The sequence below is a fragment of the Nothobranchius furzeri genome, chromosome 8, assembly GCF_043380555.1.
Source record: "Nothobranchius furzeri strain GRZ-AD chromosome 8, NfurGRZ-RIMD1, whole genome shotgun sequence".
NCBI lineage: Eukaryota > Metazoa > Chordata > Actinopteri > Cyprinodontiformes > Nothobranchiidae > Nothobranchius > Nothobranchius furzeri.
Genome location: NC_091748.1, coordinates 56,281,123 through 56,304,575, shown reverse-complemented (window position 1 = coordinate 56,304,575; position 23,453 = coordinate 56,281,123). Strand labels below are relative to the sequence as shown.

At 40.9% G+C, this 23,453-nt stretch overlaps 2 protein-coding genes across 7 annotated transcripts in view; both read left to right on the top strand.

Moving 5' to 3' along the window:
• agbl4 (AGBL carboxypeptidase 4) overlaps window positions 1-23,453 on the top strand; it is a 459,294-nt gene that overhangs the window by 213,190 nt on the left and 222,651 nt on the right. The window lies entirely within an intron of this gene.
• LOC139071489 (uncharacterized) lies at window positions 1,148-8,017 on the top strand. Its single transcript, XM_070553989.1, has 3 exons — window positions 1,148-1,204; window positions 2,787-2,804; window positions 4,455-8,017. Exons 1-3 carry the CDS (start codon window positions 1,148-1,150, stop codon window positions 5,049-5,051), a joined length of 672 nt encoding a protein of 223 aa, XP_070410090.1. The 3' UTR covers window positions 5,052-8,017.

Genomic DNA, 23,453 nt, shown 5'->3' with positions numbered 1-23,453 from the left:
TGAGCATTGTTGGACCATTTCATTGTGATTCAGTTTTGTTCAATGTGTTTTGTTGTGTCACTGAAGTTAAACCCTGTAAGATCTTCTGTACAGGATCTCACATCCACAGAGTGGCTGCTCTCTGGACTTTCACACATGTGATTATAATGGAGACACTTAACTAAGGAGGCGGAGACGAAGACGGATCTTGTCATTTGGTGAACAATGTTGTCCCACCCCCTCATGGGGATCCTTCTTCCCGAATTATCCTTTGATGTTCTGGGAGCGCCCTAGGCAGAGAGATCAAGACTTCTCTCTCCTCAGCCACTTGGGCCAGCTCCTCCGATGGAATCCTAAGGTGTTCCTTGTCCTTCCTTGAAGGCATTCTACCCTTTTTTCCAAATCAAGGCCATTGTTTCGAATTTAGAGGAGCTGATACGTGGCCAGGAAAAAAAAACACATTAGTCTTCCTGAATCTGAGGTTCAACTATCCGACAGATTCCTGAACAGACCTTACCAGGGATGCTCAGGAGTGGGATGCTCTTGTATTTGGAACTAGGGATGTTTCAATCAATCGACAGCTGATCAAAATTGTGGGAAAAAAAACATGATCTACAAATTTCCACTCAGCACCTTTCAGTGCCCACGATGCCAGCTGATCACCTGTCGCTCATACTTTGCAGCCGGCAGAGATCCTGTGTGCAGCACCGTGTCTCCCTCCCCCCTTTCTTTGCACTGCACAGGTGTGTAGCAGCAGATGTGTAAACAAACATGTCTACCAAACTTTTACAGTCTGTGAGAGTGACAGTGAAAAATATACCGCATGGGGGAAGCACTTAAAAATGCATCAACACAGCGTCGAGTTAAAGGACAAACTGAGCGTGACCTTCAAAAGGCTGCGCGACCAACCTGAAAAACAAAGCCTTTGTGCCAGATAAGCAACCGTTCATTGTGGTGAACAGCAAGGGGTTCAGCCCACGTTTTGCCACTACAGGTAATAAATAAATAAATCTAATCTAAGTAATAAATCAAATAAACCTCAAAACAACGAGGAGCCAGTTGAGGCGGCTCGGGCATCTGGTCAGCATGTCTCCTGGACGCCTCCCTGGTGAGGCACGTTCAGCTGGGAGGAGACCCAAGGGAAGACCCAGGACATGCTGGAAGGACGATGTCTCTCGGCTGGCCAGGGAACGTCTTGGGATTTCCCCTGGAGGAGCTGGCCCAGGTAGGTGGGGAGAGGCAAGTCTGGGCCTCCCGGCTTAGGCCGCTTCCCCCGCAACCCGACCCTGCAAACTGACTCCAGATAAGCCAGTGAAAATCAATGGATGGATAAATCTTAAAACAAGAAAAGATGTTAATTTATTTATTTTTGCTTTTTACTTCCCTTCACTATTTAGACTATTGTGAGCTTTAATGTTTTAAATCAGTTAGATTGTTGCTTAGGCAATCAGGAACCAGGCCCTGATCGGGCAAGTTCCCGGTGGCCTGGTTTGAGTTTAGTGTTTTTTTGTTTTTTTAGAGTGTTACTCTGTTGATCGCCTGCTGCTGATGAGAGGATTTCTCCTGTCAGTGGAACAGGTGAGCTGCTCCCAACCCTATCCCAACAAGCTTTAGTTCCTTGAAACACGTTCTATGCCCAGACTGTAGTGATGTGTCATTCATAATTTTATTATTAATAGTAAGTGAATACACTAAACCCAAAGATGATAGAAAATACGATGCCTGGATATTTTCTCCCACAGCTCAGCTCTGTTAGAAATAAACAGATGTCTGCTTAAGCTGGGCAACATCAAATATAAAAAGCGTTCACAGGCAACACATTTTTAATGAAGAAACAATGTTAGTCATTTTTTATTTTAATATTGATTTTATTTCATTTCTATGGTTTGGATGTCTGTGAACATTACTGAGTATTCTGATTGGTGTAAAGAATGATATTACTATTAACATGTCTGGATCTAAAGTGGGTCTGAGGTGTATAATTCTACCCTGGGCCTAAAGCCCTGCAGGTATATTTAGCTTCTATAAACATCAACAACGAATAATTAACAGCAGCTGGATTCCACTGTTTTCCTTAAATTGAGTCACATACTTTTGCAAGTTCTTTACAGCTTGTTTGCCAGCTGATTTTAGTAACTAGTGGCATCATTCAGTTCTGGTACTGAGCAGCATGGATGCATCATTGGATTTTGCTTTAATCAAAATAGATTAAAGACAGAACATGATAAATAATCAATCAAATATATTATAATGCCATGATCATGTACATGATAGATATGTTACCAAACTGATACTTCTATATATAAAAGGTCCAAAATTTCCCTGTGTGTGTGTGTGTGTGGGGGGGGGGGGGGGGGGGGGGATGCTCCCGGACCCCCCAGAATAGTTTAATACTCAACATCTTTTTCATGTCTGCTCTTTGGTGCTTCTGCACACCTTGTGGTGGAATAAGAAATATACATATATATATATATATATATATATATATATATATATATATATATATATATATATATGTATATATATATATATATATATATGTGTGTGTGTGTGTGTGTGTGTGTGTGTGTGTGTGTGTGTGTGTGTGTGTGTGTGTGTATCCCAAAGCATATCGCAACACTCAGAGTATTTTATTAGTTATCTAAATAAGGATTTGCTGACTGGCACACGGTTTCCTGCTGTCTGACCAGTTCTGCTGGACTTAAGCACCCTGTTGCACAGAACAGGAAAGCTGATTAATGATGATCTGATCCTGTAATATACCCACTCACTTGATGCTGACCATTTACCCCATATGTTTGCTCTAGATTGGCCTGCACCACACGGTACGACTTGGCATTGGCAATAAAGTTCAGGAGAGTTTTTTTTTTTCATTTATTTATTTGATGTTTAGACACTAAGGAAAGAAAGCAATAAAGATCCTATCAGATTTTAGTACAACAAACCATTTTCTCAGACCAGAAGCTTACCTGTCAGTGAGGACTATTAGCAATGCTGCAGCTGATATCACCTAAACTGCTGCTTGTGCTTGTTTGTAAAGGTCAACCACATGAGTAAAATGCATGTGTGAGGACATGCTGCAATGCAGCTATGGAATACATTTTTTCAGGACAAAGTTTAGTCACTTTTTGCTCCTATAAACATCCTCATAGCATTAATGTTCTGTTGACACAGTTCAAATGTGCAGTGAGAAGCTGTTTTACTGTTGTAGGGAGAAGAAGCTGCTCCCTGGACTGTTTCTGTCTTGCTCACATAATCTACACACTGGCGATTTTGTCCGGAAATGAGTCAGCAGGAATGGAACATTTCCACATACATATACTGCACACACGGCTCCAAATGCAATTAGGACTAAACACACTGTATCCTTTAAGACCTGCCGTCAGATATCCCAGGTCCTGCTCTGCTCTCATAATAAAATAAAACTGCTTTTGAATCCTTGTGGAAACAGTTTCAGAAGTGCCAGTATCTTGTCAGTGATTTGTCCCTACACCAGTAACCTTGTTGCCTCTATAGACCACCACACTCCATTCCTTGCATGTGGGGTTGTTTTTTTTCAGTTTGTGTGTGTGTGTGTGTGTGTGTGTGTGTGTGGGGGGGGGGGGGGGGGGGGGGGGGCTTCACTCATATTGGCAACTTCCTTTTTTTGTTCCCCTGGCCAAGCCAGCAGCTGGCAGGCAGAGATTGGCCACTCATCAGACCACTCATCACTTGGCTCACAGAGTTCAAGGAGCTGGTCAAAGAGCAGGCTAAGGAGCTCCCTCATGTATTTAAAGCATGCACAATCTTAGACCATCACTTTCAAGTGGCATAACCTAACCAGTGAGCCCTTGGAGAAAGATTGTTTGGGTGAGAGGGGTGCCACCTGTGGGTAGTCAGAAGTGAATGTGTTTGGCACTAAGGCAGGCTTCTTGCTGCATTTCCCTTTTCTCTTGTGCATTTGTGGTTGTTTGGTGTGGCCAGCGTGTTCTCCTCTCGTCCAAAAATACTCTGTTTGGAGTTTTGCTGCTGAAGGAAACACAGCAGACCTGCCGTTTCTTGCCAAGAGCAGCCTTAAGCCCTCGCTGAATTACTAAGCAGCAAAAAGCACTATCTGTCACCTTGGATGATATTTTTGTAATATTCCAGCATATTTGCTTTGATTTCTCACAAGCTTACATATTAAACAAACATTTACAGTGGGAGTTAATGTTTTACACAACCATTCTACTCAAAGTTCTTGACATTCATTGCACAAAACCCCACAGTGAAAACTTCAGTCTATCATGTTTCCTTCAAACAGCTTACAGAATCCTGTTTACTTTCTTAATTTTTACATACATTACTTTTACATAGCAATAATACTAGTTTGTAAAACGGACATTGTATTTTATTGAATGTCAATTCATTTAATAGTCTGATATTTACTTAATGAGAGGAAGTCTTGTTCCCACAGCAAAGTCTCTATGGATAGCTGAAAGGATGTTATACCTGAGGCTGGCTGGTTGACGGTACGCAGGAAGCATAGAACCCAGCCTGTGGGACACCACCAACCCGTCCATGTTTCTAACAGATTTTCTCCGCTCAATGACGCACCCACTGACAAGCCGACTATGATCATTGGCAGCTCCATAGTCAGAAATGTGGCATTAGATACTCCAGCAACCATAGTTAAGTGTTTACCTGGGGCCAGAGCGGGCGACATTAAATCTTACCTGAAACGTCTGGCTAAGGATAAGCGTAAATATAGTAAGATTGTAATTCACGCTGGTGGTAATGAAACCCAGTTATGCCAATTGGAGGTCACTAAAATTAATGTTGCTTCAGTGTGTAAGTTTCCCAAAACAATGTCGGACTCCATAATTTTCTCTGGCCCCCAGCCTGATTGGACCAGTGACGGTATGTTTACCCACATGCTGTCCTTCAACCGCTGGTTGTCTAGGTGGTGTCCTGAAAACAACGTGGGCTACATTGATAATTGGAAAACTTTTTGGGGAAAACCTGGTCTGATGCGAAGAGACGGCATCCATCCCTCTTCGGATGGAGCAGCTCTTCTTTCTAGGAATATGGCCAATTTTATTAGTCCTCCATGAACACCCAGGGTCCAGACCAAGAAGCAGAGTCGTAGTTTAACACCCCCCTCTGCAGCTTCTGTACTGTTACCCACCCACTACCCCGTAGAGACAGTGTCCTGCCCACGGCCAAAATCACACAGATTAAATATCAGGCTTAATAAAACAAATCATGGAAACCTCATAAATATTAGAACAAATTCAACTGAGCAGAAAACTAGAAAAATTAAATGTAGGCTATTGAACATTTGGTCTGTTTTTTCTTAGACTTAGTTAATGACTTGATTTGTGATAATTAGATTCATTTGCTCTCTCTCACAGAATCCTGGCTGCAGCAAGAGGACTCTGTTAGTTTAAATGAGTCAACTCCTAATTATTTAAATCATCATATTGCTCGAAGTACAGGGCGAGGAGGAGGAGTAACCATTTTTCATTCAGACCTATTAATCAATCCCTTACGAATTAATAGTTACAGTTCTTTTGAACATCTTATTCTTAGTTTTCCTAATCCAGATTGCAAAACTGTAACACCACTCATGTTTTTAGTTTTATATCGTCCACCAGGCCCTTACTCTGAGTTTTTGGATCAGATCTCTGATTTTTTTTATCTGATTTGGTGCTAAATACTGATAAGGTCATTGTAGTGGGGGATTTTAACATTCATGTGGACATTGAAAATGATTGCCTCAATGTAGCCTTTAGTAATATCTTAGACTCAATTGGTTTTACTCAAAGAATACATAGCTCCACCCACTCCTGCCATCATACATCAGACCTTGACTTATGGCATAGAATGTGAGGAAATAATGATATTTCCACATAATCCAGTCCTCTTGGACCACTTTTTGATAACCTTAACGTTTTTTTTTATAACTGAGTTCTCGAGACCTGAAAGTAAATTTCACTATAGTCGGTCTCTATCTGACAACGCTGTTGCATCTTTTAAATCAGCTGTTCATTCTTTACTGTCCTCAGCATCTCAGAGGCATGTAGCAGAGGGCAATATTTTCATTTCTAGACCTTCACAAATTGATGATTTAGTTCATAATGTTACTTCTTCTTTACGTGTGGCATTAGATGATGTTGCCCCTTTAACAAAGAAGATAATTAAGCACAGGAAGTTGGCTCCCTGATTTAATTCTGATTTACGAACTTTAAAACAAAACTCTAGAAAATCGGAGAGAACATGGCGCTCTAAACACCAGGAGGAGTCCTACTTATCCTGGAAAAATAGTCTTGTGCTTAATAAAAATAAGCTTCGACAAGCTACAACTGCTTATTTTTCATCGCATATTGAGGAGAATAAGACTAATCCTAAATTTCTTTTCAGTACAGTTGCCAAACTTACACAGAATCATAGCTCTGATCCATCTATTCCCTTAGCCCTCAGCAGCAACGACTTTATGGGATTTTTCACAAGTAAACTTACTTCTATTAGAAACAAAATTATTAGCATCCTCCCTAATGCGATTTCTTCTTCCTCAGTAAGTGAGGCAGCATCAGAGGTAACTGTAGAACCTCATCTTTGTTTGAATCGTTTTGATCCAGTTGAGCTTTCAGAGTTATCAAAAATATTAGCTTCATCTAAACCTTCAACTTGCATTTTAGATCCAGTCCCAAACAAATTATTTAAAGATACATTTCCTTTGGTTACTGCCCCAATTCTATTTATAATCAATCTATCCTTACTAAATGGTTAAGTACCACAGGATTTTAAGGTTATTGTAATCAAACATTTACTTAAGAAACCTTCTCTGGATCCAGATGACCCAATGAATTATAGACCAATATCTAACCTTCCATTTTTATCCGGAGTCCTTGAGAAAATAGTGGCCAACCAGCTATGTGAGCATTTAAAGACTAATGATCTGTTTGAGGAATTTAAGTCTGGTTTAAGAGAGTATCACATCACTGAAACTGCATTAGTGAAAGTTACAAATGATATTCTCATGGCCTCAGCTAAGAATCTTGTGTCTGTTCTAGTCTTGTTAGATCTCAGTGCTGCCTTTGACACAGTTGATCACAGTGTTCTTTTAGAAAGGCTTGAACATGTTGTAGGGATCAAAGGAACAGCACTAGGCTGGTTTAAATCCTACCTGTCTGATAGATTTCATTTTGTAAATGTACATGACAAATCTTCATACTCCAGGGTTACATGTGGAGTACCACAGGGTTCAGTGTTGGACCAATTCTTTTTACTATGTATATGCTCCCAATTGGTAAAATCATTAGACAACATGGGATAAACTTCCACTGTTATGCTGACGATACTCAGTTATATTTATCCATTAACCCTGATGAACCTGATTGGTTGGGTAGATTGCAGGCTTGACCTGAGGACATAAAAAACTGGATGACTCAAAACTTTCTGCTTTTAAATCAACACAAGACTGAAGTTCTCATCTTTGGACCTGAAATTCAGAAAAGGAAATTGCTTAGTGAATCACCTAGCCTGAATGGCATTAAATTAATCTCCGAGAACAAAGTAAGAAGCCTTGGTGTTATCTTTGACCAGGACATGTCATTCAAATCCCACGTTAAACTGGTTTGTGGGATTTTCTTTTTTCACCTTCGAATATTGCTAAGATTAGAAGCATCCTTTCCAGGAGTGATGCTGAAAAACTAGTCCATGCATTTATTACATCAAGTCTGGATTACTGTAATTCATTACTCTCAGGAAGTCCACAGAATGTAGTTAAAAGTATTCAGCTTGTCCAAAATGCTGCAGCTAGAGTTCTGGTGAGAAGTAAAAAGAGAGATCACATATCTCTCCTGTCTTAGCTTCCCTACATTGGCTGCCTGTTATATTCAGAAGATCCTCCTTGTCACATATAAAGCTCTTAATAATCAAGCTCCATCATACATCAGTGACCTGATTGTTCCATACGTTCCTAACCGAGCATTTTGCTCTCAGACTGCAGGTTTACTGGTGGTTCCCAGAATATCTAAAAATAGGATAGGAGGCAGATCTTTTAGCTATCAGGCTCCTCTCCTGTGAAACCAACTCCCAGCTTTAGTCTGTGAGGCAGACACCTTGTCTACTTTTAAGACTAGGCTTAAAACATTTGTATTTGATAGGGCATATGTTTAAAATCTGATGTTAGCCTAGATCTGGACAAGTGGGGGAGTAAAGGGAGGTGGAGTGTACTGTCGGTAAAGACGGCTCTCCCTTGCCCTGCCTCCAACATGTCTCCATCTAAAAGGCTAGGTAATCCAGAGTTATCTCTGTAGTTATGCAGCTAAAGCCCTTTTCAGACAGACATTCTGGAACATTTGTGGACAATTCAATCCGGTTTTTAACCGGAACTGTGTTTTCAGACACACCACTTTTGTACCGGAACTTGTCCTTTCGGCTGCGTTCACACAGCAGGGAAAAGTTCCAGAAGTCTGACGGTGGCGGGGTGGTGGTGGGGGGAGAGAGAATCGGACTCATGTTAAGAAGAAGAAGAAGAAAATATCATTTCTATAGCGCCTCTCAAGATAAAAAATCACGAGGCGCTTAAGCATAATTCTGCGCACACGAAGATGCATAGGAGACCTGGATGATGAAGCTCAATGGTTAAAGGAATCACTGAAGCGGTGTGAAGCGCTCCGTCGCGCGTCTAGGCGGTACCGTAGGAGGCGAGCTGCCGTGGTTCGCCACATGCTACAGCAGCGGGCTATATAGGTGCGCACAGCGTCCCCCGGTCCCCTCCTCCTCCCCCTCCCCCTCCCTCTTGTCCGGAACTTTACCTCACCAGTCTGAAGCAGCCACCCTGTCCGTAACAAGTCCGGACCTGTTACTAGGGGCTTCGTCCGGATAAATTCCGGAGCACGTTATCCGGATGTTTGTATTCAGACAGAAAGGTCTTACGGACAGATTCCGGAACATTTCCGTTTTTCATGGCCTGTCTGAAGGGAGCTTTAGACTGCTGGAGGGCATACTGACCACTTTCCACACCCGACTACTTTCTTCTACAATTTGCTCTTTAACTGTATTATTTCCTGCTATTTCAGCTGTTGACTTTATTTTTTCTCTACGTGTTTTTCTCCCCAGAAGAAGCTACAATGATGTTTTGTTGAGCTGTGGTGCCCTCATGGAGGGAGCCATCGACTTGAACACTGCTGCTAACCACTTAAACATTCTCCCTGTCCTGATAATAACATTTTACTTTCTTTGACATTGAATGTGCTACTACTAGTTTACCCGTTTAATTATAGATTCACAAGGATAAATATAATAAAGTGTATCTCTCACCAAATAGAATATTTTCTAAGAAATCACAATGTAACCATAGAAACATTACTTGGTGTATATGCTGTGTTTGTGTGTGTGTGTGTGTGTGTGTGTGTGTGTGTGTGTGTGTGTGTGTGTGTGTGTGTGTGTGTGTGTGTGTGTGTGTGTGTGTGCGCATGCGCGTGTGTGAATATGTGTGTGTGTGTGTTAAAGTCCCATCAGTTGTTACACACACTGATGTGTGTGCGAAATTTGTTCCCCGCATTTGACCCATCCCCTGGGGGAACGGTGAGCTGCAGACACAGCCACGCTCGGGAACCATTTGGTGGTTTAACCCCCCAATCCAACGTTATGTAGATGCCTCCATCACCTTGTGACTGTGGTACCTAGACTCACTCTGTCAGTATCTGGAGCTAGTTAATGATCCAATGCAGTCCGAACTTCCTCCAGTTAAAAAAAGACAAGACTGAAGTTTTTGTCTTGGGAAATAAGGATTGGATGGGGTTTATTGCTCAACTTGGCTCCAGAGGAATAAAGAGACCCAGGTTAGAAATCTTGGTGTCATAATTGATTCAGACCTGAGCTTCACTGGTCACATTAAGGCTTTAACTAGACCAGTGTTTTATCATCATTAAAGAGCAGGACTCAGGGGTCTCATGTCCAGACAAGACCTAGAGAAACTCACTCATGCTTTCATCTCCAGCAGGCTGGACTACTGCAATGGTCTATAGGCTGGTCTTCCCAAAAAAGCTGTGAAGCAACTGCAGCCTATTCAGAATGCTGCTGCTAGAGTCTTAACAAGAACCAAGAGAACCAAGTACATCACTTCTGTTCTTAAATCTCTGCACTGGTTACCAGTAAACTACTGAATTAATTTCAAAATAATTCCACTAGTTTATAAATCACTCAATGGCATGGGACCAGAATACATGTCAGATCTCCTTCCAGCATAAACAACCAGCAGGGCTCTGAGATCCATATGAAACAGTCAGCCTGTAGAACAAATCACATTTGGTAGAAGCGTTTGTTTACATTTTTGCTGCTGCGCACTGGGTGTGAGGGGAGGAAGTGGGGAAGACTCTGTGGGCTGCAAAGTAGAAGCAAAAGGTAGTATGGTCGGCTCTGAAAGGCATTGGTCAAAATTTGTAGATCACATTTTTTTTCCCACGGAAATCGGCTGAGGATTCTTCTTCCGGCTGGTGCGCTGGGTGTCTAAACTAGGAATCATACTTTTAAAATGTGAACAATTCCAGAAAACCTTGATCGTTGTTTCCACCTCCTGATTCCTTTCACTGATTCGCTCTCTAACACACTATCACCCTCCTTCCCTCCCTCCCTTCTGTGTCCTACTTAGCCAACTACTGCAAAATCACTTATCTTCACCTTGCTTCCTCTGTCTCCTGCTAATTCACATTAGCAGCCAGCAGCCATATGTAATAGGGCCTTGCATGCTCCTGCTGGTGTAATGGCTTCTCTGACACTTCTCCCATTAAACTTGGTTGGGCAGTGCAGCACACAAACCCTCAACACACTCTCAAACACTATTATGTAACCACCTTAAATAAGCTGGCCAGTGTTAGTTTCTTTGGGAATAGCTGGAAGCCTTTTTTTTCTGTGTTTGTTGTACTTTTCCATTTTCCTGCTGTATATTTTTAAAAGCTTCTTCCTCCTGGCTCTTCTGTCTTGGGATACAAACCTTTTAACACTAAGGTCCACGTAGCTACATTACGGGGCTCATCAGATTACAGTCTAACTAATTGGACACGTCTGCTGAGTCTAATGGGGTTGTTTGTGTCTTCCATATCTGTACTGTACCACATACAGTGAGATATCATCTGCTACTCCATCATCTGTGTGCGGGAAAACCGAGGTCCCAGATAACATGCTCATCAGCACCATCCTTAACTGTTACCGTGACAAACGAGAGTCGTGATCCCGCTCCGATAAGCGACATATTCATTTGTTTAATTAAAACAGCCTGTCTCATCATGGTGAGGGGTCATTTTAGAAAATGTTAGAATTAAAGCAGGTAATTAAGTAAAGCTCTTGATAAGAAAACCCACAAAGGTGGTTACCTCTTCCAGTTGGAAAGGGAAACTTTATACCTTCCGAAGTCTCACAAGGTTGCTCACTTTATTAAGGTCTGATGCCACAACCACTTCCAACCACCTTGATGCGATGAACTATTTTATACACCTGCTGGGAAGGAAGAAACAAGTGGATGCACTACAGCACTTGGTGACTCCTATATTACATGAAATTAAGGTTATTAAAGTCTGCTTGTTATCTCCTCTGAGAACAGGAAAGGAACTTGTACTGCAGCGAGCACCTTGACAAAGATATTTGTTTGGTCAATGAAGTGTGGCGTTAATTATCACAGTCTGGTTATAAGCACCAGGCTGGAATGGGTGTCGTTTGTCTTACTAGTCTTAAACATTATAACAGATGGCAGGGTAATTTCAGATGTTTTTTTATAACTTTGTTTTTTTGTTTGTTTGTTTTTTCAGGAATGGGGCAGATTTTCTGAATGGTTAGTGAGTCAGTTGTACAGTGTGGTACAAGGATTAACAGTCATCTTAATGTTTCCAAAGCAAAGAGTTTAGATGTTTGCACCAGTTCTCTATGCTATAATGAGCTTAAGCCCAATTCAGACAGCAGGATTTTTAAATTGTCAGATAATTTTCAAAGCATGAGAGACCACGCACGTGGTCATTAAAAAAAATATGTACCAGTTTTGGTTCTACAGTTTGAGGTGTGCAACAACTCAGCAAATGCAACCCAGTACACACAAACCGCTTTCATTCATTGACATTTATCGCTAAGATGGGAAATCTCATGAGATAACTCATTTTGGCCGATTGTTTTGCGATCTCATTCTTTTAGTCACTACCCAAAGCTTGTGAAGATAAATGAGGGTTGGAAAGCAGATTGGCCTGTAAATCTCCTCAACACCGTGACTGCATCTAGAAATCCCGTCCATACGAGTTTTGGGACATTGTCGAACGCCTTCTCCAAATCCACCCAAACATAAAATTAAAAATTGACTCACATGAAGAGTAAAACCTGGAAAAAGAAAAGCTTTTATGTACGTAGATGCAGTTATAGTACATGCATTGGAGCTATATGAGTGGGCCTAACTGTAACTTCTACAGTAGTTTTGATCTTAATGAATAAGAAGTAAATATATTTCAGTAATTCAACTTAGACTGAGAAACCATCTAAAGGCACAGGAAGCATTTGCAGGTGTTTTGGATTGTTAGCTGATTAGAGTGTGACACTTTGAGTCTAGAATATTGAATCAACTATCAGATGTCTGAGATTTTGAATTTTGGGTTTTTATAATCTGTGAGCCATAATCATCACAATTATAACAAATAAAGGCTTTGCATGTAAAGAGTCTATCTCATAAATTAGTTTCACCTTTAAAGTTGAATTACTGACATAAATGAACTTTCGCATCACATTTTAATGTGTCAAGTTTCACCTGAATTGGATCAATTGTATTGGGTGTTAATGCAACATTATTTTGCCCCAATTTAATTAGATGTTTATATGTCTGTTCATCTCTTATTGTGCATGTGTTTTAAGAGTGATTATTATAATATATTAGTTTTTTTTCAGAGCTCTTTTAAATTGTGATTTTTGAAAAAAGGAATTTAAAAAGTTTTAGCTTTAGCTTGTTGTACAGCCAGATTTTCCTTGAAATTCAATGAAGTCGACAAACATTTGCTCAACTCTAATGCAGACGCTAAACTAAAGAAATGTAAGAGCTGCATAGTTGAAGAGTTACTTTTTCTGCCTTGCTGAAATTTTTGAGAAATATATAAAACAATTGTTTAAAAGAGAATCTTGCCACTCTTGTTTAACTTTAGCAGTTAAGCAACCCACGACTTCCTGATCTTTATTCATCAACCAGCAGCCTAGTGTGTTCTTCTCATGCTTTTCTTTTTTCTCTTCTGTCCCTCTGGCTCTTTACGTGTCTCCTAGTCAGACATTAATGTGCGCAACACACCCTAAAACAGAAAAATACAGCCCAGTGCAGAAGCCCTCTCAAGGCCAGGAAAACAAATATGCCCATTTTCCTATTTGATTGGGTGTCAGTGTGGGGAGGAAGGGGGACAGGTGTGATGCATAAAATGACCCTGCGACTCCATCACGCACACGACAGCTTTATGGTGAGGAGGTGTTTCAATCACGCTACTGCCCTGGAAGGCATCAATCAAGACACACACACACACACACACATGGTAGTATCCACTCCCTTCATGATAGAGTAAGGGCAACAGAGTAAATGAAGTGCACTCTCTCCCACCGACTCAAAAGCTGTTAAAATAATTTTAAATGTACTTTACAGTTTTACTTTGAATATTCATTGAAACAGCTTCTGGAACTTAAAAACTCTTTTGAAACATTACTGGATATATTCCCGATATGATAACACTTTAATACAAACTAAAATTCAACTCTATGTTTTGAGATGGAAGACTTATTTTGATTTTGTCAATGAAGGCTGATACAGGGTATCCGCGGGTCCTTAAAAAGTCTTAAAAAGTCTTAAATTAGCTTTTCCAAATTTAAGGTCTTAAAAATCCTTAAAAATGACTAATAATCCTTAAATACAGCTTTCAAAGGTCTTAAATTACCAAAGACCTAATAAACAAGATTCTTTTATTTCTATAAAATTTTCCTGAATTTCTAGTTAGTGTTCAGCATTTTTTGTGTATGATGTTGGCGTAAGCGGAACCTTACACATTTGGTTGGTTGTGAAAGGGGGCTTTTTAGATGAGCACATTAGCTGGTTAAGCTAGTGGGAGCTTGTGCCATGGGGAAGTGCACGTTTAATGGTAACTGGATGGCTAATCCTTGCGACATAGGTTAGCACCGGTTCCAGGCAATAGCTGGAAATTATAGCTTAAATTAAATTTTAAAAATAGCTTAAATTTGGTCAAAGTGGCCTTAAAAAAGGTCTTAAAAAGTCTTAAATTTGACTCCCGTAAACCTGCAGATACCCTGTGATAAAACGTACCAAGATATCATCTTTTCATTTCACTTTTAAAACTTCTGCTTTGGTTATTTTTATATAATTATAGGATTGTTTAAATCTGTGTTTGTGGAATTCCACAATATTCTTTTCTAGTATAATACTCTGGACATCATGATTGCTTGCATAACTGTACAACTGTGCATTTATTTGGCTTTTCCAGGTATAAATGACAGAGCCCTTGACCAACCAACACTGCTGCTTGAGTGGCTGAAAACTATTGCACATGAAAACAGTTCAGCTCCAGTCACTGATTTTTTTTTAAAGTTCTTTTGTTTTAGAAATAAAATGTGTTTCTCTGAATGTTCCATCTTCAAACAATTCCCTTTAAGCCTGTAGAACATCAGGAATTCACAGGTGAAGTGACATGAGGTGTCTCATAAAAATGAACAGGATTTTTCTAAAAACAGAGCGCAGAATTCTAAAGTTGTAGATGTCTCAGTAAAAATAGATTGAGAATAAAGGTTAAGATTAGAGATATAAACAGATGTACAGCTGTTCTCAGTGTTGTTGTTAAAAGACCTTCTGAAGTGAGGAGTAGGTCCCTATGTGTTGTGATGGGCTGACTCTGCTATGTAAACTCCCTACCAGCCTAATGAGGACTTTATTTTCTGGTACTTTCTGCAGAAGCTTTTCACCTGTGCACGTTTTAGATTGTCATTTGTGAAAATTGTACTTGTCCCCCCCCCCCCCCCCCCCCATATATCCATCATTCAAAGCCTGGCAATGAACACGTTTTATTCTTCTATAGCTCAAAACCACGTCTGACCAGAAAAATGACCGATGTTGTGGACTTCCACGGTGTCCCCCCTTGTGTGGCTGCAGCAGCCTATGTTCATTTTAGCCGGGACTGCAGGAAGAAGCTGTTTGTGTATGAGAGAGATAAAAACTGAAAGGAGAAGCCGCCATCCTACATGCAAGTTAGTGTGTGTAGTCAGTGTGTGTGTATTGTGAGGGGTTAAATGAAAGTCAGCGTGCACACATGGGGCATCATAAGCAGACAATGAAAAAATAAGAGTGGAGAAGCTGTACAGCATATTTCCCTGTGGGAACAGCAACAAGCAGGTGTACGTACCTTTGGTGATAATCGTTTTATGTATGTGTGTGAGTGCATTTTCCTTTTTTCTGTGTGTAAGCGGTTGAGCAAAGTAAAAATCGGAATAACAGTGACAAAACTCAAGCTGTAAATGTGTGTGTGTGTGTGTGTGTGTGTGTGTGTGTGTGTGTGTGTGTGTGTGTGTGTGTGTGTGTGTCACGTTAACCCTTTTCATTTCTCAGAGGCAGCCGTTTGATTAAAGCCAGAATCGATTTCCTGGGAATGTCATCTTCATAGGGTATCAATTCGTCATCAACCCTGCAATAGGTTCTGTGTGACTAATGCTGTCTTTAAGCCGTTGTTAGCTCCAGATACACCCAATTATCGCCAATTTCTCAGAATATATTTTAAAGCAACGCTTTGGAAATAGGTTTTAATCATATATTTGTAGCAGAAGCCTTAACAATTGCTGGAAGCAGACATTCATTAGATGTGTTGGTGTGTATGTCTCTCGCCTGAGTCCAAACAGTCCGTTTCGCTGCCGTGCGTTGTCTGGGAGGTGGGGGGTGCAAGCGTGGACCGTTTTGCTGCCATGCGTTGTCCGTGAGAGTGAGTGGAGGTGAATCAGGTGCCACGCCTGAGCCTTCAATACACTTCAATACATTGTTTTAATATGATGATGCCACCTCCTTTAACTAGTTTAAAAAGGACTGGGCACCCAGTGCAGAATAATAGTTCAGCTCAGTACTGCGCTAAAGCCTTTGTTAACCCCAAATTTCTTTGGACTTTGCTTGGGATGAGCCAGATACATTTTAGCACATGAAAAGGCTCTTTTGCATTTGTTTTCTTGGTGTATTTGACCATTATCAGTGACGGCGGGGAAATCTGTTGTTGGTTTAGCATCCAGCAAACAGCAGCAAATGTCCCAACAATTCAAAGCTAACTATTAGCATTAGCAATGTCACCACACAGCAGAACTCCCCCATGCTTGCGTCATTTGTGGACATAAAACATCAACTTTGTAAGTCAGTGGTAAAGTCATGTTGCTATCATCCAATCAGAGGCAAGAAGTCGAAGTATCAGGAAATATGGTCAGAAAGTCGTCTGAGGCTCAGCTGTGATGTGAATCCAAAACACCCGCAAAGGCTTCCAGAGCCTTTAGATGGTCTCATTCTTAGTTGTATTTCTGAAATAAATAAACTTTTGCAAGATGTTACCAGTTTCACTGGTAGACCCTGAATGCGTCTTTTGGGTCAAATAACAGGACTGCACTGAAAACAAGCACTTTGGCATTTAATAGGAGAAACTGTGAAAAGCATCCAGAAAACATGGAGAACTCCGTCAGAACAAGTCTGACACTTTTCTAAAAACGCTGTAGGATAAGATGGGGTTTGGAACTTTTACACCTTACAGTAAATTAAATGTCATAAACCTATTAGTTTGACACATTGGAACTTTTTTTCCCACTTGAAATATTTCAAAACAATCCAAACTTACCTTTTTATGTTGTTTTTCATCAGTTCCTCAACAGACTGGTCATACTGTGAAATACGTTATGACCTTTGGATGTTTTTGAAAGAAAGCACAATATCGTGTTTTGAAGTTGCTGTTTTCAAAAAAACGTTTGCTCTTTTGCCCTTGAGAGGAAATGAAAGGTAGGCGGTCAACGGCTACCATCTCCACGTTTACTTATTTATTTATTTATTTTACAACCTTTGTTCCTTTACACATGAGTGCAGTGCGCTGCCCAGCTCTTTGTCTAGGCCAGTCGTGTATTGAAAGCAGCACAGCAATGATACAATAGCAGCAGTTGTAGATCTCTGTCGGTGTTTATACCAGAACTGTGCTGCCATTGTGCCTCTGTTTGCTCAGAAGCATGACAACAATGCTTAAACCCCATATGCAACCATGTAGAGATTTTTAAGTCACTTTGGTTTCAGTTACAATTGTTTCTTGTGCCCCATGCAGTCAGAAGAGTTGGTACAAGTTTATTTATCAGATCAGTACATCTTAGCTCACCCACATATCTGCTCTTGTATAAAAGAAAAAATGCTCATAAAACAAGAATAAAGTTGTTTTGTCATCTTGGGAGTGTTTGGAAGTTTTGAAGATTTATTGTGCATTGTGACTCAAACTGATCATTTATTCATTTGATTAATTGTTCTTGTATATTTGGATTGTGGAAGACTTTAAATCATAGTTGTAACTTTCCTATTAAGTTTTCTCACCCTTTCCTTTACACATCTACTGATTTCACTTTTATTAAACTGGCTCAGGCAGAATTTAGTTTAGTTATGATTTGAATATTTAAACATTTGCTGTAGGACTTCTGTGAGAATGCATTTTAGGGTGTAACATCTCAACTCCTGGTAAAGATCCATGGCCTAAAATTAAAAACAAGCATAAAGAAACACTAGTTTTCAAAACTATGATGACATTCTTTAAACAAGGGCATATTCCAAGATGACAAAACCAGGATTCATCAGACTCAAATAGTGAAAGAGTGGTTCAGGGAGCATGAGACATCATTTTCACACATGGATTGGCCACCAGAGTCACAACCTTAACCCCATTGACAATCTTTGGGATGTGCTAGAGAAGGCTTTGTGCAGCGGTCAGTCTCTACCATCATCAATGCAAGATCTTGATGAAACAACACTGGATGGAAATTCATCTTTTGACACTGCAGAAGCTTATAGAAACAACACCACAGCGAATGTGTGACGTAATCAAAGCTAAACAGGGTTTTTCCTGGCTCAAATTGAGGCAGAGGTGGTACCATCCTGACCATGCGCCAGCACATGCATAGTCTCTGCATTCAACTGCCTCACTTTTTTAAAGGCCAAATATTTTTTTCGTTAAGTGTTCTAATCTAAGCTTCTGTTGATTAATTGAATATTCCATTTGACAACATTTCAAGTGAAACAAAGTTGGTTTGCTGCTAAAAAATATGAAATAAAACAACAAAATTATCAGGCTGACATAACACTCTTATTATAAAAGGCTCAATAATATGCATTATATTGGTGTTTAGTTCCCTTTTTGCCATCTGGTATTTATAGTTAAAATATTTTTTAATATTTGACCTACATTTCAGTAACATTTTAGGTTTGTATCAATAACACTCATCTTAGCGTAAATAACACAAATATATCCTGTAAAATATAATGCATTTCATTAACATGCATTTGTATTGGAAATGGTAATTACATTGATTTTCTACTCCTAACAATGTAATGGTGTCATGTCTGTTATGTATGGGTTGGCAATAATCCAGTTTAAACACTGTTCACAGATAGAAGTGTTTGTGAATTATATACTACAACGACTTGCCGTTCTTGCTGCTTCTGTAACCGTAATGTGACTTGTATCTGCAGCGGTTGGTGGGTACTTTTCATCCGCTTGTAGAGTTTAGTCTGTCTTAGTTTTACGATCATCATATACTTTTCTGTGCGCCACTTGATCGTGAGACTGCTACCCGTTAGCTTAAGCTTTAGGCAATATGCGTGTAGCTGCACTTTTGATCCCAAACTTTGGACTGGTTCTGCCTTTGCTGGTTGCTTTATTTTCCTCCACTGCATCCAGATGACCACTGTGCGCCAGTAAAAAGCATTTGTCTTACATGTAACTTACTTTTGTTCAATGAAGTTCAGGGGAAAATAGTAATTCAAAGATGTTGCACCAGTGCTACATTTAAAAATAGACAGACAGGCACAGACAGTGTTTTTTGTCGCACTGTACAGCCCTGCTCTGATATGGAAGAGCCTGGGGGGAAATCAGGAAGACAGTAGCACCAACCATAGATACGTACCAACTGGCAAAAAAAGCAGTTTTTCATCTTCTTTTTCTGCAGTGGCTTTAGAGCTTTTCGGTTCACCGCTGCTGATACAGCTCCCCTATAGTGGCGCAACGTTGCAACTGCAGCTAAAATAACATCCATATAGCTGGGGGCAGAGTGAAATCAGGCTGGGGCGGCACTAAATTAGCTGGAGGCAGCCGCCATGCAAATTTGAATGCAGAAAAAACCCTGCTAAAGATGGTCCAACGAAATATTAGTGTGTGACCTTTTTTATTGGTGGCAATTTTTTTTAGAACGCGCAGTGTACTTGCTTTTTAAGCCTGAGGCACACCAGAGGCGGGTGCGACCGTGCCGCGCCCACACCGCGCCCACGCCACACCGTCAAATTAAATAGAAGCCATTATAGTTCATGAGAGTGGGCACACGTGGAGCCGCACCGAAGCGCTGAACATAGGCGCCAGTTCTATCTCAAGCACCACAGGGTGTCCCAGGCTTTAGCCTCTCGTTGACGCACGCAGCAAGCTCTATCTTTGTTCACATGCTTGCTGCTGCATTGCAGATAATACTGGAGTGTTCCACTAGGGGGCACAGTAGAGAACTCAGACCGGAAAGAGTCCCAGGTATGTGGGTACAACCAAAACAAACAAGGTGTTAATGGCAGAGATCAGTAACTGGGTGAATTTTCCATCATGGCAGAAAAAAGGCAGCAGTATCATAGATAGTATGATAGACCTCTAAACCAGAGATGGAGTGACCATGGTGAGTGTGACTTGCTCGTTTTGTTAACTCTGCCTACTGGTTACTGTAATACTGTAGCGTGTGAACATGTCTGTTAATTTTGGGGGAAGTGCACAATGCTAAAGTTACATGAGGCCATTTTAAATGTGTACACGTCTTTAAAAAGCAAGTATATTCCTGGCCTAAAGCTACACGCTGAATTGTTCTCCAACCACTGTCTGTCCACAGCACAAGCCTCAGTGTTATTATCGCCTCAGGTCCACGATGCATTTTGACATCACAGTCTCATTCCTCAGTCCAGTAGCGGTTGCGAATAACATCTAACTGTCTAGTTGGTCTGTTCTTATCTCATGTCAGTCCAAACAGCACACTCCTGACAAGTGGTATTTGACTCAGTCAGACACTGACACACACAGGGAGGCAGGCAGACAGACAAACAGAGAGGATGTTGAAAGGGAGAAGGGAAAATAGAGATTCTGAGAGACAGAAAGAGGCACGAGTCAGTTCAGAGCACCAGGATGTGAATCACTGCCAATCTTTTCATCACACATGGACCTCTTTTAGTCTGATGGAATAATCAGCACACACTCGTCGGGAGAGGGAAAATTGCCATTCACGCTCAGAAACATGGCGAGGATAGTCAATTATCAGCAGGGTTTGTTTTTCTTTCTGTGCTTTCCATTTGCATACTGTTCCTATGAGAAGGTGATTTTGATGTGGTTAGACGATTGTTGTCAGTATGATATTATGTGAATGTGTCTTATTAGTGCACAGAGAATTCAGACTGGGAAAAGGTCATAATGTTTCTTTGTTCCCATGGCTCTTTTCCCTCAATTAGGACTAATCACCAGAGTCTAAGATTGATCTAGCCTTTCAGCTTTTCCCATTGCTGGATTCTGATGCTCAACGTAAGTGTGTGCGTGTGCATGTGCAGGCATCCATGTGCGCATACGAGAGTGAGTGAATGCACCCCAGTATATGTGAGACCGAGATCAAGTAGAACAACACTAAGAAAGACAGCGAGGATCCTGCTCAAACATGGTAACATCTATGAATGTAAAATGCCATTCCTGTGATCTCCAGCACATGGAATGTTTTACCTCTCTGGAGTAATGGGCCTATTACGCTCTTTCTTTTTTTCTGTCTTTTTCGTCTTTTTCAATCTTTACTAAAATATTCTCCCATTTAGCTCGGTGACAAGTCTTCCGTCACTCAGAGCAGAGCGAGAACGAGCCCATCCGACAGACAGGGGCTTGTATGTGTATGTGGGTGAGGTTTACTGTACATGAATGATAATACCATGTGGCTGTTTTTGGTTTCTTCTGTCAGAATCAAGCTTTTCTGCCCAACGACCTCTATTAGAACAAACACCCCAATCGTGTTCTTGTCTGCTGTTAGGTTCTGATCTACTAAATCCTATTGGAATCCTAATGGAATCGGGACATAAACTGCAAACACTTTTAAGTGTTGTAAATCTCACCTGTAATGTTTAATTCAAATTGAACATAGTGTCCATACTTGGGTTTATTCCCAGGTGACAGCTCAGACAGTGATCCTGTACCACCCGAACCCCACAGATCTGTTTTCAGGACATGTAAAACCAAACTGTTGTACAGTACATTTAAAAAAGTCTAAATGGACTTCCAAAGGGTTAATGTGCTCAGGGGCGCCTCCAGAAAATGTGGATGGGGTGGCCAGACGGGGCCAAAGACATTTTTGGGGTGGTACATCAAATAGTTCCTTGTGGTAATTCTGGGAGAGTTTAGCCTGTGGTGATGTATTGCATTGCACCTTTATTGGATTTTTATTCAAAAAATGAAAAAAAAAATATATATATATATATATATAAACAGTATGTATCCAAAACATGTAATTTAAATTTTACAAATATTTCAGATTAAAATATTTCAGTTATTTAAAATGTTATTTCAAATTTTATTTTAAAATGTATTTTTTTTTTAGTTTAATTCACCTGTTGCTGTGTTCACAAAAAACTATGGAGCTAAAAATGTTTTTAAAACATATGTATTTTTTATGTTATTCTGATTATTTCTTTACTCATTAATTGTATCATTCAATGGCACCCCTTGGGGGTCCACAAAAATAAACAATCAATGATGAACAAGAGTCTGCTTCTAGATCTGCAGAAAGAGAAAGACAACACACAACAATACAACAAGAGCAAGCTATCACTGTGTCAAACTGATGAGGAAATATAAAATTAACATCGTTTTACTGAACAATCACACAATAATAAATCACAGTGCATTAAGTGCCAACCACAGCCTTAAGACGTGTTGAAAGTGCCCAAGTCCATACTTATGAGAGCACCTGTGTGCGTACCCGCACTTGTATATGTAAGGTTTCTCTATAGGAGCGTCCAATAGAGAGTGTGAGGTGCCACAGATCTGCCCCCAAAGATGCATAGAAGATGGAGGGAGTTCCAAGCCCCAGAGATCATGGAGCTGCCCCAGAGCACAGGGACTCCAGGGAGACTGTAACCAGAAAATCCCCAGCCCTCTCTCGATGCTGCTCCTGAAACGCGGCCGACTCGCGCTGCTGACGGCTCCAGTGGAAAAGGTTCTGTTGACCACAGCGGTTCCTATCAGCAGCTATGACGTGCTGCTGCAGTAACGTGCTGCTGACGGCTCCTGTGGAAAAGGTTCTGTTGACCACAGCGGTTCCTATCAGCAGCTATGACGTGCTGCTGCAGTAACGTGCTGCTGACGGCTCCAGTGGAAAAGGTTCTGTTGACCACAGCGGTTCCTATCAGCAGCTATGACGTGCTGCTGCAGTAACGTGCTGCTGACGGCTCCTGTGGAAAGTCAGGGCAAGGCTGAGCCTGGCCACCCTACGGAGGAAACTCATTTCAGCCGCTTGTATCTAGGGCTGCTCCACTAATCGAATTTTAATCACGATTACGATCTGAGTTTTGAACGATTATAAAAACAAAGCAAGCCGATTATTTGCTCCTCCCACTTGTGCTGCCCTGAGTTGCAAATTAAGCGCTCCTCCCAGTGTTGCCAACTTAGCGACTTTGACGCTATTTCTAGCAGCTTTTCAGACCCCCTTCTTGACTTTTTAAATCTTAAAAGTACCTAGCGGACACCTCAGAAACATCTCTGGTAACCCTTAGCTACTTTCTGGATAACTGTCGTCGACATTTCCTGCAGGTTAGCTAAACACTCCACCTGCGCTCCGGGCCGTTCTTCAGGACATTAGGAAAGGGAATGATGTAGTAATGTGTCAGTCGCTAAAGAAACAGCTCTCAGAGTCTGTTCTGTTGGAGTAACCAGAGTGAGTGACACACACCGCGCTTGCGGACTCCTGAGCCACTAAAAACGGCTAAATGTGCGCGTGCGGCGTGCTAAACACACGTGCAGCTTGCCCCGATTGCTGTGAGACCAGGTTGGGGGGTGCAGCTGTGGTTGGGACAATTATTACATTAACTGATGGACTTGTAAATACATAGTTTATAAATAAGGTAGAAACAGATAGAGATAACTTCCTCACGCTGATAAATAATAACTAATCTCTATGAGGACATGGTGCTAGTGCACTCTCCTACAGCACCTTGACATGACTCAATAAAT